Raw genomic sequence first — 17,752 nt, forward strand, 5'->3', positions numbered from 1 at the left:
GATCCGCTCCAGGTGTGACAGTGCTGTCAGTCAGACTCCCAGTGCGCAGCAGTCTGATCCGCTCCAGGTGTGACAGTGCTGTCAGTCAGACTCCCAGTGCGCAGCAGTCTGATCCGCTCCAGGTGTGACAGTGCAGTCAGACTCCCAGTGCGCAGCAGTCTGATCCGCTCCAGGTGTGACAGTGCTGTCAGTCAGACTCCCAGTGCGCAGCAGTCTGATCCGCTCCAGGTGTGACAGTGCTGTCAGTCAGACTCCCAGTGCGCAGCAGTCTGATCCGCTCCAGGTGTGACAGTGCTGTCAGACTCCCAGTGCGCAGCAGTCTGATCCGCTCCAGGTGTGACAGTGCTGTCAGTCAGACTCCCAGTGCGCAGCAGTCTGATCCGCTCCAGGTGTGACAGTGCTGTCAGACTCCCAGTGCGCAGCAGTCTGATCCGCTCCAGGTGTGACAGTGCTGTCAGACTCCCAGTGCGCAGCAGTCTGATCCGCTCCAGGTGTGACAGTGCTGTCAGTCAGACTCCCAGTGCGCAGCAGTCTGATCCGCTCCAGGTGTGACAGTGCTGTCAGTCAGACTCCCAGTGCGCAGCAGTCTGATCCGCTCCAGGTGTGACAGTGCTGTCAGACTCCCAGTGCGCAGCAGTCTGATCCGCTCCAGGTGTGACAGTGCTGTCAGACTCCCAGTGCGCAGCAGTCTGATCCGCTCCAGGTGTGACAGTGCTGTCAGACTCCCAGTGCGCAGCAGTCTGATCCGCTCCAGGTGTGACAGTGCTGTCAGACACACCACTGTCCACCCGTCTGTCGGACACAGAGACACACAGGGACACCACTGTCCACCCGTCTGTCGGACACAGGGAGAGACACACAGGCACACCACTGTCCACCGGTCAGTCTGACGCAGGGAGAGACACTCTGTGGGTACCCCCGTGTCCGGCTGTGTGTCTCATCCCCGAGAGGCGCAGCAGGAAGCGGGGTGAAACTCTCGCCGCTGCTCGGAGCAGCCGGATCGATTAGACTGGACTAAAGCCCATCAGCCCCTCCGCCCGAGTCGCGTGGACGGTGCGGCGCTCGGCGCCGGCAGCTGACCGACGTTCGGGCGTCGCCATGGAAACGGCTCGTGCTCGGAGTTGGAGTCCCCCCCCTTCCCCCGCCCAGTCGACGCCATTTTGGCTCCGCGGTGGAGGAGGGTCGTGTACGACTGCGGAGTTTGTTTTTGAGCCACAATGGCGGGATTTGAGTTGTTTTCTATTTATCTCTGCAAGACGGTGTTGTAGTCAAACTCCACCTCAGACGCAATAAAGTCATTAATATTACCCTGTTTTGTCTGTGATTCCATGATTCATTAGAGTGTACAGTTACTGCAGCATTTCATTTTTTATAGCATTATATTAGTGTTTCCCCTTAATTTGTCAGGACTGTGTTGTTTAACTGTTACTTTCGTGTTCAATCGCAACCCTGAGAAGACCTTTGAGGCGGGAGTCTCCTCACTCGTGCCTATGTTGCCGAATACAGAGCAGACCGACCTTCTCAAAATGGCGGAACGCCCACGTCAAGGCCTCGATCGTGTCCGCCCCTCCACCGGAAACCAACATCCCTGGGCCGCGACCTCCGCTTCCGGTTTCCGGCCGGCTCCCGCCCGCGCCGCCATCTTGAATTTCTGAACAAAAAAAAAAAGACGGGATCGAGATCGAGAGAGGGAGAGCGCGGCGGGGAACACACGGGCAGGAAACCTGGACGGGCGGGCGCGAACAGGCAGGACATGAGGGGAGCCGAGCGGCAGGGGAGAGACACCGCGCCCCAGACGGCGTGAGCCGGGACCCCGAGCGCCGATCACTGCGGGCAGGGAGAGGGAGGAGGAGGAAGAGCTGTCGGGCTGCGAGCGGAGACGCGGCGCTCCTCAAGGCCGGGATGGACCGCGGCGACTGAGAGGAGGCGCCCAGGACACATCGTCAGACCCCCACCGCGGTGAGTCTCCTGCCCGCACCCCCATACAGCTGACACCCCCTGCGATCACCCCCATACAGCTGACACCCCCTGCGATCACCCCCATACAGCTGACACCCCCTGCGATCACCCCCATACAGCCGACACCCCCTGCGATCACCCCGATACTCCTGACACCCCCTGCGATCACCCCGATACTCCTGACACCCCCTGCGATCACCCCCATACAGCCGACACCCCCTGCGATCACCCCCATACTCCTGACACCCCCTGCGATCACCCCCATACTCCTGACACCCCCTGCGATCACCCCCATACTCCTGACACCCCCTGCGATCACCCCCATACAGCTGACACCCCCTGCGATCACCCCCATACAGCTGACACCCCCTGCGATCACCCCCATACAGCCGACACCCCCTGCGATCACCCCGATACTCCTGACACCCCCTGCGATCACCCCCATACAGCTGACACCCCCTGCGATCACCCCCATACAGCTGACACTCCCTGCGATCACCCCCATACAGCCGACACCCCCTGCGATCACCCCGATACTCCTGACACCCCCTGCGATCACCCCCATACAGCTGACACCCCCTGCGATCACCCCCATACAGCTGACACCCCCTGCGATCACCCCCATACTCCTGACACCCCCTGCGATCACCCCCATACAGCCGACACCCCCTGCGATCACCCCCATACTCCTGACACCCCCTGCGATCACCCCCATACTCCTGACACCCCCTGCGATCACCCCGATACTCCTGACACCCCCTGCGATCACCCCCATACAGCTGACACCCCCTGCGATCACCCCCATACAGCTGACACCCCCTGCGATCACCCCCATACAGCCGACACCCCCTGCGATCACCCCGATACTCCTGACACCCCCTGCGATCACCCCCATACAGCTGACACCCCCTGCGATCACCCCCATACAGCTGACACCCCCTGCGATCACCCCCATACAGCCGACACCCCCTGCGATCACCCCCATACTCCTGACACCCCCTGCGATCACCCCCATACTCCTGACACCCCCTGCGATCACCCCCATACAGCCGACACCCCCTGCGATCACCCCGATACTCCTGACACCCCCTGCGATCACCCCGATACTCCTGACACCCCCTGCGATCACCCCCATACAGCTGACACCCCCTGCGATCACCCCGATACTCCTGACACCCCCTGCGATCACCCCCATACAGCTGACACCCCCTGCGATCACCCCCATACAGCTGACACCCCCTGCGATCACCCCCATACTCCTGACACCCCCTGCGATCACCCCGATACTCCTGACACCCCCTGCGATCACCCCCATACAGCTGACACCCCCTGCGATCACCCCCATACAGCTGACACCCCCTGCGATCACCCCCATACTCCTGACACCCCCTGCGATCACCCCCATACAGCCGACACCCCCTGCGATCACCCCCATACTCCTGACACCCCCTGCGATCACCCCCATACTCCTGACACCCCCTGCGATCACCCCGATACTCCTGACACCCCCTGCGATCACCCCCATACAGCTGACACCCCCTGCGATCACCCCCATACAGCTGACACCCCCTGCGATCACCCCCATACAGCCGACACCCCCTGCGATCACCCCGATACTCCTGACACCCCCTGCGATCACCCCCATACAGCTGACACCCCCTGCGATCACCCCCATACAGCCGACACCCCCTGCGATCACCCCGATACTCCTGACACCCCCTGCGATCACCCCCATACAGCCGACACCCCCTGCGATCACCCCGATACTCCTGACACCCCCTGCGATCACCCCGATACTCCTGACACCCCCTGCGATCACCCCCATACAGCTGACACCCCCTGCGATCACCCCGATACTCCTGACACCCCCTGCGATCACCCCCATACAGCTGACACCCCCTGCGATCACCCCCATACAGCTGACACCCCCTGCGATCACCCCCATACTCCTGACACCCCCTGCGATCACCCCCATACTCCTGACACCCCCTGCGATCACCCCGATACTCCTGACACCCCCTGCGATCACCCCGATACTCCTGACACCCCCTGCGATCACCCCCATACAGCTGACACCCCCTGCGATCACCCCGATACTCCTGACACCCCCTGCGATCACCCCCATACAGCTGACACCCCCTGCGATCACCCCCATACTCCTGACACCCCCTGCGATCACCCCCATACAGCTGACACCCCCTGCGATCACCCCGATACTCCTGACACCCCTTGCGATCACCCCCATACAGCCGACACCCCCTGCGATCACCCCGATACTCCTGACACCCCCTGCGATCACCCCCATACTCCTGACACCCCCTGCGATCACCCCCATACAGCTGACACCCCCTGCGATCACCCCCATACAGCTGACACCCCCTGCGATCACCCCCATACTCCTGACACCCCCTGCGATCACCCCCATACAGCTGACACCCCCTGCGATCACCCCGATACTCCTGACACCCCCTGCGATCACCCCCAAACAGCCGACACCCCCTGCGATCACCCCGATACTCCTGACACCCCCTGCGATCACCCCCATACAGCCGACAACCCCTGCGATCACCCCCATACTCCTGACACCCCCTGCGATCACCCCGATACTCCTGACACCCCCTGAGATCACCCCCATACAGCCGACACCCCCTGCGATCACCCCGATACTCCTGACACCCCCTGCGATCACCCCCATACAGCTGACACCCCCTGCGATCACCCCCATACTCCTGACACCCCCTGCGATCACCCCCATACTCCTGACACCCCCTGCGATCACCCCCATACAGCTGACACCCCCTGCGATCACCCCGATACTCCTGACACCCCCTGCGATCACCCCGATACTCCTGACACCCCCTGCGATCACCCCCATACAGCTGACACCCCCTGCGATCACCCCCATACAGCCGACACCCCCTGCGATCACCCCCATACTCCTGACACCCCCTGGAGGAGAGACGCTGTCTCTGGTGTCTCTGTCCTGGGGGAGAGACGCTGTCTCTGGTGTCTCTGGTCTCAGGGAGAGACGCTGTCTCTGGTGTCTCTGTCCTGGAGGAGAGACGCTGTCTCTGGTGTCTCTGTCCTGGAGGAGAGACGCTGTCTCTGGTGTCTCTGTCCTGGGGGAGAGACGCTGTCTCTGGTGTCTCTGTCCTGGGGGAGAGACGCTGTCTCTGGTGTCTCTGGTCTCAGGGAGAGACGCTGTCTCTGGTGTCTCTGTCCTGGAGGAGAGACGCTGTCTCTGGTGTCTCTGTCCTGGAGGAGAGACGCTGTCTCTGGTGTCTCTGTCCTGGGGGAGAGACGCTGTCTCTGGTGTCTCTGGCCTGGAGGAGAGACGCTGTCTCTGGTGTCTCTGTCCTGGGGGAGAGACGCTGTCTCTGGTGTCTCTGGTGTCCTGGGGGAGAGACGCTGTCTCTGGTGTCTCTGTCCTGGAGGAGAGACGCTGTCTCTGGTGTCTCTGGTGTCCTGGGGGAGAGACGCTGTCTCTGGTGTCTCTGGTGTCCTGGGGGAGAGACGCTGTCTCTGGTGTCTCTGTCCTGGAGGAGAGACGCTGTCTCTGGTGTCTCTGTCCTGGGGGAGAGACGCTGTCTCTGGTGTCTCTGTCCTGGAGGAGAGACGCTGTCTCTGGTGTCTCTGTCCTGGAGGAGAGACGCTGTCTCTGGTGTCTCTGTCCTGGAGGAGAGACGCTGTCTCTGGTGTCTCTGTCCTCGGGGAGAGACGCTGTCTCTGGTGTCTCTGGTGTCCTGGAGGAGAGACGCTGTCTCTGGTGTCTCTGTCCTGGAGGAGAGACGCTGTCTCTGGTGTCTCTGGCTGGAGGAGAGACGCTGTCTCTGGTGTCTCTGAGGGGAGACGCTGTCTCTGGTGTCTCTGGCCTGGGGGAGAGACGCTGTCTCTGGTGTCTCTGTCCTGGAGGAGAGACGCTGTCTCTGGTGTCTCTGTCCTGGGGGAGAGACGCTGTCTCTGGTGTCTCTGTCCTCGGGGAGAGACGCTGTCTCTGGTATCTCTGTCCTGGGGGAGAGACGCTGTCTCTGGTGTCTCTGTCCTGGGGGAGAGACGCTGTCTCTGGTGTCTCTGTCCTGGGGGAGAGACGCTGTCTCTGGTGTCTCTGTCCTGGGGGAGAGACGCTGTCTCTGGTGTCTCTGATGTCCTGGGGGAGAGACGCTGTCTCTGGTGTCTCTGATGTCCTGGGGGAGAGACGCTGTCTCTGGTGTCTCTGATGTCCTGGGGGAGAGACGCTGTCTCTGGTGTCTCTGTCCTGGAGGAGAGACGCTGTCTCTGGTGTCTCTGATGTCCTGGGGGAGAGACGCTGTCTCTGGTGTCTCTGTCCTGGGGGAGAGACGCTGTCTCTGGTGTCTCTGTCCTGGGGGAGAGACGCTGTCTCTGGTGTCTCTGTCCTGGGGGAGAGACGCTGTCTCTGGTGTCTCTGGTGTCCTGGGGGAGAGACGCTGTCTCTGGTGTCTCTGGTGTCCTGGGGGAGAGACGCTGTCTCTGGTGTCTCTGTCCTGGAGGAGAGACGCTGTCTCTGGTGTCTCTGGCCTGGAGGAGAGACGCTGTCTCTGGTGTCTCTGGCCTGGAGGAGAGACGCTGTCTCTGGTGTCTCTGTCCTCGGGGAGAGACGCTGTCTCTGGTGTCTCTGTCCTCGGGGACAGACGCTGTCTCTGGTGTCTCTGTCCTGGAGGAGAGACGCTGTCTCTGGTGTCTCTGGTGTCCTGGGGGAGAGACGCTGTCTCTGGTGTCTCTGTCCACGGGGAGAGACGCTGTCTCTGGTGTCTCTGTCCTCGGGGAGAGACGCTGTCTCTGGTTTCTCTGGTGTCCTCGGGGAGAGACGCTGTCTCTGGTGTGTCTGTCCTGGGGGAGAGACGCTGTCTCTGGTGTCTCTGTCCTGGAGGAGCGACGCTGTCTCTGGTGTCTCTGATGTCCTGGGGGAGAGACGCTGTCTCTGGTGTCTCTGATGTCCTGGAGGAGAGACGCTGTCTCTGGTGTCTCTGTCCTGGGGGAGAGACGCTGTCTCTGGTGTCTCTGTCCTGGAGGAGAGACGCTGTCTCTGGTGTCTCTGGTGTCCTGGGGGAGAGACGCTGTCTCTGGTGTCTCTGTCCTCGGGGAGAGACGCTGTCTCTGGTGTCTCTGTCCTCGGGGAGAGACGCTGTCTCTGGTTTCTCTGGTGTCCTCGGGGAGAGACGCTGTCTCTGGTGTGTCTGTCCTGGGGGAGAGACGCTGTCTCTGGTGTCTCTGTCCTCGGGGAGAGACGCTGTCTCTGGTGTCTCTGGTGTCCTGGAGGAGAGACGCTGTCTCTGGTGTCTCTGGTGTCCTGGGGGAGAGACGCTGTCTCTGGTGTCTCTGTCCTGGAGGAGAGACGCTGTCTCTGGTGTCTCTGTCCTGGGGGAGAGACGCTGTCTCTGGTGTCTCTGTCCTGGAGGAGAGACGCTGTCTCTGGTGTCTCTGGTGTCCTGGAGGAGAGACGCTGTCTCTGGTGTCTCTGTCCTGGAGGAGAGACGCTGTCTCTGGTGTCTCTGGCTGGAGGAGAGACGCTGTCTCTGGTGTCTCTGGTGTCCTGGGGGAGAGACGCTGTCTCTGGTGTCTCTGTCCTGGAGGAGAGACGCTGTCTCTGGTGTCTCTGGTGTCCTGGGGGAGAGACGCTGTCTCTGGTGTCTCTGGTGTCCTGGGGGAGAGACGCTGTCTCTGGTGTCTCTGTCCTGGAGGAGAGACGCTGTCTCTGGTGTCTCTGTCCTGGGGGAGAGACGCTGTCTCTGGTGTCTCTGTCCTGGAGGAGAGACGCTGTCTCTGGTGTCTCTGTCCTGGAGGAGAGACGCTGTCTCTGGTGTCTCTGTCCTGGAGGAGAGACGCTGTCTCTGGTGTCTCTGTCCTCGGGGAGAGACGCTGTCTCTGGTGTCTCTGGTGTCCTGGAGGAGAGACGCTGTCTCTGGTGTCTCTGTCCTGGAGGAGAGACGCTGTCTCTGGTGTCTCTGGCTGGAGGAGAGACGCTGTCTCTGGTGTCTCTGAGGGGAGACGCTGTCTCTGGTGTCTCTGGCCTGGGGGAGAGACGCTGTCTCTGGTGTCTCTGTCCTGGAGGAGAGACGCTGTCTCTGGTGTCTCTGTCCTGGGGGAGAGACGCTGTCTCTGGTGTCTCTGTCCTCGGGGAGAGACGCTGTCTCTGGTATCTCTGTCCTGGGGGAGAGACGCTGTCTCTGGTGTCTCTGTCCTGGGGGAGAGACGCTGTCTCTGGTGTCTCTGTCCTGGGGGAGAGACGCTGTCTCTGGTGTCTCTGTCCTGGGGGAGAGACGCTGTCTCTGGTGTCTCTGATGTCCTGGGGGAGAGACGCTGTCTCTGGTGTCTCTGATGTCCTGGGGGAGAGACGCTGTCTCTGGTGTCTCTGATGTCCTGGGGGAGAGACGCTGTCTCTGGTGTCTCTGTCCTGGAGGAGAGACGCTGTCTCTGGTGTCTCTGATGTCCTGGGGGAGAGACGCTGTCTCTGGTGTCTCTGTCCTGGGGGAGAGACGCTGTCTCTGGTGTCTCTGTCCTGGGGGAGAGACGCTGTCTCTGGTGTCTCTGTCCTGGGGGAGAGACGCTGTCTCTGGTGTCTCTGGTGTCCTGGGGGAGAGACGCTGTCTCTGGTGTCTCTGGTGTCCTGGGGGAGAGACGCTGTCTCTGGTGTCTCTGTCCTGGAGGAGAGACGCTGTCTCTGGTGTCTCTGGCCTGGAGGAGAGACGCTGTCTCTGGTGTCTCTGGCCTGGAGGAGAGACGCTGTCTCTGGTGTCTCTGTCCTCGGGGAGAGACGCTGTCTCTGGTGTCTCTGTCCTCGGGGACAGACGCTGTCTCTGGTGTCTCTGTCCTGGAGGAGAGACGCTGTCTCTGGTGTCTCTGGTGTCCTGGGGGAGAGACGCTGTCTCTGGTGTCTCTGTCCACGGGGAGAGACGCTGTCTCTGGTGTCTCTGTCCTCGGGGAGAGACGCTGTCTCTGGTTTCTCTGGTGTCCTCGGGGAGAGACGCTGTCTCTGGTGTGTCTGTCCTGGGGGAGAGACGCTGTCTCTGGTGTCTCTGTCCTGGAGGAGCGACGCTGTCTCTGGTGTCTCTGATGTCCTGGGGGAGAGACGCTGTCTCTGGTGTCTCTGATGTCCTGGAGGAGAGACGCTGTCTCTGGTGTCTCTGTCCTGGGGGAGAGACGCTGTCTCTGGTGTCTCTGTCCTGGAGGAGAGACGCTGTCTCTGGTGTCTCTGGTGTCCTGGGGGAGAGACGCTGTCTCTGGTGTCTCTGTCCTCGGGGAGAGACGCTGTCTCTGGTGTCTCTGTCCTCGGGGAGAGACGCTGTCTCTGGTTTCTCTGGTGTCCTCGGGGAGAGACGCTGTCTCTGGTGTGTCTGTCCTGGGGGAGAGACGCTGTCTCTGGTGTCTCTGTCCTCGGGGAGAGACGCTGTCTCTGGTGTCTCTGGTGTCCTGGAGGAGAGACGCTGTCTCTGGTGTCTCTGGTGTCCTGGGGGAGAGACGCTGTCTCTGGTGTCTCTGTCCTGGAGGAGAGACGCTGTCTCTGGTGTCTCTGTCCTGGGGGAGAGACGCTGTCTCTGGTGTCTCTGTCCTGGAGGAGAGACGCTGTCTCTGGTGTCTCTGTCCTCGGGGAGAGACGCTGTCTCTGGTGTCTCTGGTGTCCTGGAGGAGAGACGCTGTCTCTGGTGTCTCTGTCCTGGAGGAGAGACGCTGTCTCTGGTGTCTCTGGCTGGAGGAGAGACGCTGTCTCTGGTGTCTCTGAGGGGAGACGCTGTCTCTGGTGTCTCTGGCCTGGGGGAGAGACGCTGTCTCTGGTGTCTCTGTCCTGGAGGAGAGACGCTGTCTCTGGTGTCTCTGTCCTGGGGGAGAGACGCTGTCTCTGGTGTCTCTGTCCTCGGGGAGAGACGCTGTCTCTGGTGTCTCTGTCCTGGGGGAGAGACGCTGTCTCTGGTGTCTCTGTCCTGGGGGAGAGACGCTGTCTCTGGTGTCTCTGTCCTGGAGGAGAGACGCTGTCTCTGGTGTCTCTGTCCTGGAGGAGAGACGCTGTCTCTGGTGTCTCTGTCCTGGGGGAGAGACGCTGTCTCTGGTGTCTCTGTCCTGGAGGAGAGACGCTGTCTCTGGTGTCTCTGATGTCCTGGGGGAGAGACGCTGTCTCTGGTGTCTCTGATGTCCTGGGGGAGAGACGCTGTCTCTGGTGTCTCTGATGTCCTGGGGGAGAGACGCTGTCTCTGGTGTCTCTGTCCTGGGGGAGAGACGCTGTCTCTGGTGTCTCTGTCCTGGGGGAGAGACGCTGTCTCTGGTGTCTCTGTCCTGGGGGAGAGACGCTGTCTCTGGTGTCTCTGTCCTGGAGGAGAGACGCTGTCTCTGGTGTCTCTGGTGTCCTGGGGGAGAGACGCTGTCTCTGGTGTCTCTGTCCTGGAGGAGAGACGCTGTCTCTGGTGTCTCTGTCCTGGAGGAGAGACGCTGTCTCTGGTGTCTCTGTCCTGGAGGAGAGACGCTGTCTCTGGTGTCTCTGGCCTGGGGGAGAGACGCTGTCTCTGGTGTCTCTGTCCTGGAGGAGAGACGCTGTCTCTGGTGTCTCTGTCCTGGAGGAGAGACGCTGTCTCTGGTGTCTCTGGCCTGGGGGAGAGACGCTGTCTCTGGTGTCTCTGTCCTGGAGGAGAGACGCTGTCTCTGGTGTCTCTGTCCTGGAGGAGAGACGCTGTCTCTGGTGTCTCTGTCCTGGAGGAGAGACGCTGTCTCTGGTGTCTCTGTCCTGGGGGAGAGACGCTGTCTCTGGTGTCTCTGTCCTCGGGGAGAGACGCTGTCTCTGGTGTCTCTGTCCTCGGGGACAGACGCTGTCTCTGGTGTCTCTGTCCTGGAGGAGAGACGCTGTCTCTGGTGTCTCTGGTGTCCTGGGGGAGAGACGCTGTCTCTGGTGTCTCTGTCCACGGGGAGAGACGCTGTCTCTGGTGTCTCTGTCCTCGGGGAGAGACGCTGTCTCTGGTTTCTCTGGTGTCCTCGGGGAGAGACGCTGTCTCTGGTGTGTCTGTCCTGGGGGAGAGACGCTGTCTCTGGTGTCTCTGTCCTGGAGGAGAGACGCTGTCTCTGGTGTCTCTGATGTCCTGGGGGAGAGACGCTGTCTCTGGTGTCTCTGATGTCCTGGAGGAGAGACGCTGTCTCTGGTGTCTCTGTCCTGGGGGAGAGACGCTGTCTCTGGTGTCTCTGTCCTGGGGGAGAGACGCTGTCTCTGGTGTCTCTGTCCTGGAGGAGAGACGCTGTCTCTGGTGTCTCTGGTGTCCTGGGGGAGAGACGCTGTCTCTGGTGTCTCTGTCCTCGGGGAGAGACGCTGTCTCTGGTGTCTCTGTCCTCGGGGAGAGACGCTGTCTCTGGTGTGTCTGTCCTGGGGGAGAGACGCTGTCTCTGGTGTCTCTGTCCTCGGGGAGAGACGCTGTCTCTGGTGTCTCTGGTGTCCTGGGGGAGAGACGCTGTCTCTGGTGTCTCTGGTGTCCTGGAGGAGAGACGCTGTCTCTGGTGTCTCTGGTGTCCTGGGGGAGAGACGCTGTCTCTGGTGTCTCTGGTGTCCTGGGGGAGAGACGCTGTCTCTGGTGTCTCTGTCCTGGAGGAGAGACGCTGTCTCTGGTGTCTCTGTCCTGGGGGAGAGACGCTGTCTCTGGTGTCTCTGTCCTGGAGGAGAGACGCTGTCTCTGGTGTCTCTGTCCTCGGGGAGAGACGCTGTCTCTGGTGTCTCTGGTGTCCTGGAGGAGAGACGCTGTCTCTGGTGTCTCTGGTGTCCTGGGGGAGAGACGCTGTCTCTGGTGTCTCTGTCCTGGAGGAGAGACGCTGTCTCTGGTGTCTCTGGCTGGAGGAGAGACGCTGTCTCTGGTGTCTCTGAGGGGAGACGCTGTCTCTGGTGTCTCTGTCCTGGAGGAGAGACGCTGTCTCTGGTGTCTCTGTCCTGGGGGAGAGACACTGTCTCTGGTGTTTCTGGTGTCCTGGGGGAGAGACGCTGTCTCTGGTGTCTCTGTCCTGGAGGAGAGACGCTGTCTCTGGTGTCTCTGGCCTGGATGTGTGTCCATCTGTCCCTCCAGGCAGTGGGTTGTCTTACCTGGCTGGGAACTGTTCTCATAGGCGGCTTGTCTGCTTCCAGCGTTGAGTGCAAATGATGAACTTCTCTCTCCCCTCTCTCTCTCCTCTCTCTCCCCCTTTCCCCTCTCTCTCCTCTCTCTCTCTCCCTCTCTCTCCTCTCTCTCCCCCTTTCCCCTCTCTCTCCTCTCTCTCTCTCCCCTCTCTCTCCTCTCTCTCTCCTCTCTCTCTCCTCTCTCCCCCTTTCCCCTCTCTCTCCTCTCTCCCCCTTTCCCCTCTCTCTCCTCTCTCTCTCTCCCCTCTCTCTCTCCTCTCTCTCCCCTCTCTCTCCCCTCTCTCTCTCCTCTCTCTCCCCTCTCTCCCCTCTCTCTCCCCTCTCTCTCCCCTCTCTCTCCCCCCTCTCTCCCCCCTCTCTCTCCTCTCTCTCCCCCCTCTCTCTCCTCTCTCTCCCCCCTCTCTCTCCTCTCTCTCCCCTCTCTCCCCCCTCTCTCTCTCCTCTCTCCCCTCTGTCTCCTCTCTCTCCCCCCTCTCTCCCCTCTGTCTCCTCTCTCCCCCTCTCTCTCTCCCCTCTCTCTCTTTTCTCTCCCCTCTCCCCCCTCTCCCCCCTCTCCCCCCTCTCTCCTCTCTCTCTCCTCTCTCTCCCCTCTCTCTCCCCTCTCTCTCTCCTCTCTCTCTCCTCTCTCTCCCCTCTCTCTCCCCTCTCTCTCCCCTCTCTCTCCCCTCTCTCTCTCCTCTCTCTCCTCTCTCCCCTCTCTCTCTCTCCCCCCTCTCTCTCCTCTCTCTCTCTCCTCTCTCTCCTCTCTCTCCTCTCTCTCCCCCCTCTCTCTCTCCTCTCTCTCCCCCCTCTCTCTCTCCTCTCTCTCTCCTCTCTCCCCTCTGTCTCCTCTCTCTCTCTCCTCTCTCTCCTGTCTCTCTCTCCTCTCTCTCCTGTCTCTCTCTCTCCTCTCTCCCCCTCTCTCTCTCTCCTCTCTCTCCTCTCTCTCCTCTCTCTCCCCTCTCTCTCTCCCCCCTCTCTCTCCCCTCTCTCTCCCCCCTCTCCCCTCTCTCTCTCCTCTCTCCCCTCTCTCTCTCCTCTCTCTCCTGTCTCTCTCTCTCCTCTCTCCCCTCTCTCTCTCTCCCCTCTCTCCTCTCTCTCTCCCCTCTCTCTCTCCCCTCTCTCTCCCCCCTCTCCCCCCTCTCTCCCCCCTCTCCCCCCTGTGCCTCCTGTCCAGGCGCTGGCTATGCCGTCCAGTGTGCGGGCCGGGAGTCTGAAGGACCCGGAGGTGGCTGAGCTCTTCTACAGGGACGACCCAGAGAAGCTCTTCGCCGACCTGCGGGAGATCGGCCATGGCAGCTTCGGAGCCGTCTACTTCGTACGTCCTGGGACAGAGCAGGGTGCTGGGGACGGGAGCAGGGCAGGAGCAGTGTGCTGGGGACGGGAGCAGGGTGCTGGGGACGGGAGCAGGGCAGGAGCAGTGTGCTGGGGACGGGAGCAGTGCGCTGGGGATGGGAGCAGGGAAGGGAGCAGTGTGTTGGGGATGGGAGCAGGAGTTCAGTGGGCTGTCCAGCTGGTCACCCTGTCTGTCTCTCACAGGCCCGGGACATCCGCACTAATGAGGTGGTGGCCATCAAGAAGATGTCCTACAGTGGCAAGCAGTCGAACGAGGTGAGTTTGTGTGTATGAACCCCCCTCTCTCTCAGTGCAGTGTTCATGTACTGGAGTGTCCAGTCAGTGTGTCTGTATTAACCCCTCTCTCTCTCAGTGCAGTGTTAATGTACTGGAGTGTCCAGTCAGTGTGTCTGTATTAACCCCTCTCTCTCCCAGTGCAGTGTTAATGTACTGGAGTGTCCAGTCAGTGTGTCTGTATGAACCCCTCTCTCTCTCAGTGCAGTGTTAATGTACTGGAGTGTCCAGTCAGTGTGTGTGTATTAACCCCTCTCTCTCTCTCAGTGCAGTGTTAATGTACTGGAGTGTCCAGTCAGTGTGTCTGTATTAACCCCACTCTCTCTCAGTGCAGTGTTAATGTACTGGAGTGTCCAGTCAGTGTGTCTGTATTAACCCCACTCTCTCTCAGTGCAGTGTTAATGTACTGGAGTGTCCAGTCAGTGTGTCTGTATTAACCCCCCTCTCTCTCAGTGCAGTGTTAATGTACTGGAGTGTCCAGTCAGTGTGTGTGTATGAACCCCTCTCTCTCTCAGTGCAGTGTTAATGTACTGGAGTGTCCAGTCAGTGTGTCTGTATTAACCCCTCTCTCTCTCAGTGCAGTGTTAATGTACTGGAGTGTCCAGTCAGTGTGTGTGTATTAACCCCTCTCTCTCTCAGTGCAGTGTTAATGTACTGGAGTGTCCAGTCAGTGTGTCTGTATGAACCCCTCTCTCTCTCAGTGCAGTGTTAATGTACTGGAGTGTCCAGTCAGTGTGTGTGTATTAACCCCTCTCTCTTTCTCAGTGCAGTGTTAATGTAATGGAGTGTCCAGTCAGTGTGTGTGTATTAACCCCTCTCTCTCTCAGTGCAGTGTTAATGTACTGGAGTGTCCAGTCAGTGTGTGTGTATTAACCCCTCTCTCTCAGTGCAGTGTTAATGTACTGGAGTGTCCAGTCAGTGTGTCTGTATTAACCCCTCTCTCTCAGTGCAGTGTTAATGTACTGGAGTGTCCAGTCAGTGTGTCTGTATTAACCCCTCTCTCTCTCAGTGCAGTGTTAATGTACTGGAGTGTCCAGTCAGTGTGTGTGTATTAACCCCTCTCTCTCTCAGTGCAGTGTTAATGTACTGGAGTGTCCAGTCAGTGTGTGTGTGTATTAACCCCTCTCTCTCAGTGCAGTGTTAATGTACTGGAGTGTCCAGTCAGTGTGTCTGTATTAACCCCTCTCTCTCTCAGTGCAGTGTTAATGTACTGGAGTGTCCAGTGTGTGTGTATTAACCCCTCTCTCTCTGTGTAGAAATGGCAGGACATTATCAAGGAGGTGAAGTTTCTGCAGAAGCTGCGACACCCCAACACTATCGAGTATCGGGGATGCTACCTCCGAGAGCACACTGCCTGGGTGAGTGTGTGCGGCGTTCGCACCCTGGACAGTCCACCTGACTGGCCCAGTCCCCAGCCTGTGGGTATTAACCTGTCTCTCTCTCTCTCTCTGCCCGTCTCTCCCAGCTGGTGATGGAGTACTGCTTGGGCTCGGCCTCCGACCTCCTCGAAGGTGAGTCAGGGCTGGCAGCCCTGCCCTGTGTCGGGGGGGGGGGGCGTATGCGAGCGAGCAGGGCCTTGTGGGTTGTGTAGTTCCTTTTGCAATGCACTGTGGGGTCTGTAGTCCGGGGAGGCAGGCATTATAATAATAATAATAATAATAATAATAATAATAAACTTTATTTTATATAGCGCCTTTAAAGGTGGCTTCTCAAAGCGCTTTACAGGATGACAGTAACAATAAATAAGAAGACTACAACAATAAATAAGAAGATTTCACAAGATAAGACACAATTACAATTACAACAATACAACAATAACAATAGAGGAGACCGTGGAAGGTGGTACTAAGAAGAGCAGAGGGGTGAGGAATGGAACCAGTTCAGTAAAGGCTCTTCTGAAGAAGAGGGTTTGAGTCTGGATTTGATGGAGTTTAGAGAAGGAGACTCTCTGATGTCCTCGGGCAGAGGGAGTCCCAGAGCTTGGGGGCGCAGCAGGAGAAGGGCCTGTCACCCCTAGAGTGTGGACGGGCTTGGGGGACAGACAGGAGGGCAGAGTTAGAGGAGCGAAGGTGGTGAGGTGGGGAGTAGGGCGATAGTACCTCAGACAGGTACTGAGGCGCCCAGCCATGCAGAGCCTTACAGGTGAGCAGGAGGATTTTAAAGTCCACACGGAATTGGACAGGAAGCCAGTGCAGGGACTCCAGGACAGGAGTGATGTGAACACCTGCACCAGACCTGGTCAGGATCCTGGCTGCTGAATTGTGGACAGACTGCAGCTTGTTCAGAGTAGATTTAGATACCCCAGCGAGTAGAGCATTACAGCAGTCAATTTGAGAGAACACACATGTGTTGATCAGCTTTTCAGCCACAGTTAGCGATAACACAGGGCGTAGTCTAGCGAGATTTCTGAGGTGAAAAGAAGATGTTTTGACAGTCTGCTGCACACGTGGGTCGAATGTTGATCCAGAATCAAATATCACCCCAAGGTTTTTCAGTTTAGACTGAAGCTCAAGTACAGAGCCATCTACAGACAGGGTTACAGGACTGGCTTCACGAGGTCGATAAGGGGTGCCAGTAAGCATGACTTCAGTCTTGTCGCAGTTAAGATGAAGGAACTTTTGAGTCATCCAAGTTTTTATGTCAGAGATGCGATTAGATAGAATAGAGACAGCCACATTGTGGGAAATGTAGTTTTCCTGGCGAAGTTGAATCTCCCCCTCCGTCTCCTTCTCCCCCCAGTCCACAAGAAGCCTCTCCAGGAAGTGGAAATCGCTGCTATTACCCATGGTGCACTGCAAGGCTTGGCGTACCTTCACTCTCACAACATGATCCATCGGTGAGCAGAGCAGTCGATCGATCGCTTGTGTCAAGAGGAGGATGGTCGTGGTGGTGATTGATTCTGTGATGGTGAGGATGATGATGATGGGCGGGGTGGTGGTTGATGATGATGGTGTGTCGTCCTCAGGGATGTGAAAGCTGGTAATATTCTGCTGACAGAACCAGGTCAGGTGAAGTTGGGGGATTTCGGTTCTGCCTCCATCGTCTCCCCAGCAAACTCCTTTGTGGGCACCCCTTACTGGTGAGTCTGCAGTGTAATAACAATATAATAACGCAGTGTAATAATACAGGAACAGAGCACTGCCTTCTCTGTGGGCACCACTTACTGGTGAGTCTGCAGTGTAATAACAATATAATAACACAGTGTAATAATACAGGAACACAGCACTGACGTCTCTGTGGACACCCCTTACTGGTGAGTCTGCAGTGTGATTACAATATAATAACGCAGTGTAATAATACAGGAACACAGCACTGACGTCTCTGTGGACACCCCTTACTGGTGAGTCTGCAGTGTAATAACAATATAATAACACAGTGTAATAATACAGGAACACAGCACTGACGTCTCTGTGGGCACCCCTTACTGGTGAGTCTGCAGTGTAATAACAATATAATAACGCAGTGTAATAATACAGGAACACAGCACTGACGTCTCTGTGGACACCCCTTACTGGTGAGTCTGCAGTGTAATAACAATATAATAACGCAGTGTAATAATACAGGAACACAGCACTGACGTCTTTGTGGGCACCACTTACTGGTGAGTCTGCAGTGTGATTACAATATAATAACGCAGTGTAATAATACAGGAACACAGCACTGATGTCTCTGTGGACACCCCTTACTGGCGAGTCTGCAGTGTAATAACAATATAATAACACAGTGTAATAATACAGGAACACAGCACTGACGTCTCTGTGGACACCCCTTACTGGCGAGTCTGCAGTGTAATAACAATATAATAACACAGTGTAATAATACAGGAACACAGCACTGCCTTCTCTGTGGGCACCCCTTACTGGTGAGTCTGCAGTGTGATTACAATATAATAACGCAGTGTAATAATACAGGAACACAGCACTGACGTCTCTGTGGACACCCCTTACTGGTGAGTCTGCAGTGTAATAACAATATAATAACACAGTGTAATAATACAGGAACACAGCACTTCCTTCTCTGTGGGCACCCCTTACTGGTGAGTCTGCAGTGTGATTACAATATAATAACGCAGTGTAATAATACAGGAAC

General features: G+C 58.1%; 2 protein-coding genes across 2 annotated transcripts in view; one reads left to right on the plus strand and one right to left on the minus strand.

Moving 5' to 3' along the window:
• Positions 1-1,621: 1,621 nt before the first annotated feature.
• The window catches only part of LOC107076503 (serine/threonine-protein kinase TAO2), a 58,503-nt gene continuing 42,372 nt past the window's right edge, over positions 1,622-17,752 (plus strand). Inside the window, exons 1-7 of the mRNA XM_069188383.1 lie at positions 1,622-1,959; positions 13,212-13,352; positions 13,574-13,645; positions 14,920-15,021; positions 15,129-15,174; positions 16,403-16,499; positions 16,629-16,742. Of these exons, the coding sequence (XP_069044484.1) occupies positions 13,221-13,352; positions 13,574-13,645; positions 14,920-15,021; positions 15,129-15,174; positions 16,403-16,499; positions 16,629-16,742 (563 nt within the window). The 5' untranslated portion in view covers positions 1,622-1,959; positions 13,212-13,220. The remainder of the gene's footprint in view (positions 1,960-13,211; positions 13,353-13,573; positions 13,646-14,919; positions 15,022-15,128; positions 15,175-16,402; positions 16,500-16,628; positions 16,743-17,752) is intronic.
• On the minus strand, positions 1,892-4,894 carry LOC138238192 (elastin-like). The gene has a single exon (XM_069188240.1). The coding sequence runs from the start codon at positions 4,892-4,894 to the stop codon at positions 1,892-1,894; it is 3,003 nt and encodes a 1,000-aa protein (XP_069044341.1).

This window comes from Lepisosteus oculatus, chromosome 4 (genome assembly GCF_040954835.1).
Source record: "Lepisosteus oculatus isolate fLepOcu1 chromosome 4, fLepOcu1.hap2, whole genome shotgun sequence".
Taxonomy (NCBI): Eukaryota; Metazoa; Chordata; class Actinopteri; order Semionotiformes; family Lepisosteidae; genus Lepisosteus; species Lepisosteus oculatus.

What these genes read in the sequence shown, in the direction of transcription:
- LOC138238192 (XM_069188240.1), bottom strand. Translation starts at nt 4,894, where the DNA reads ATGGGGGTGATCGCAGGGGGTGTCGGCTGTATGGGGGTGATCGCAGGG.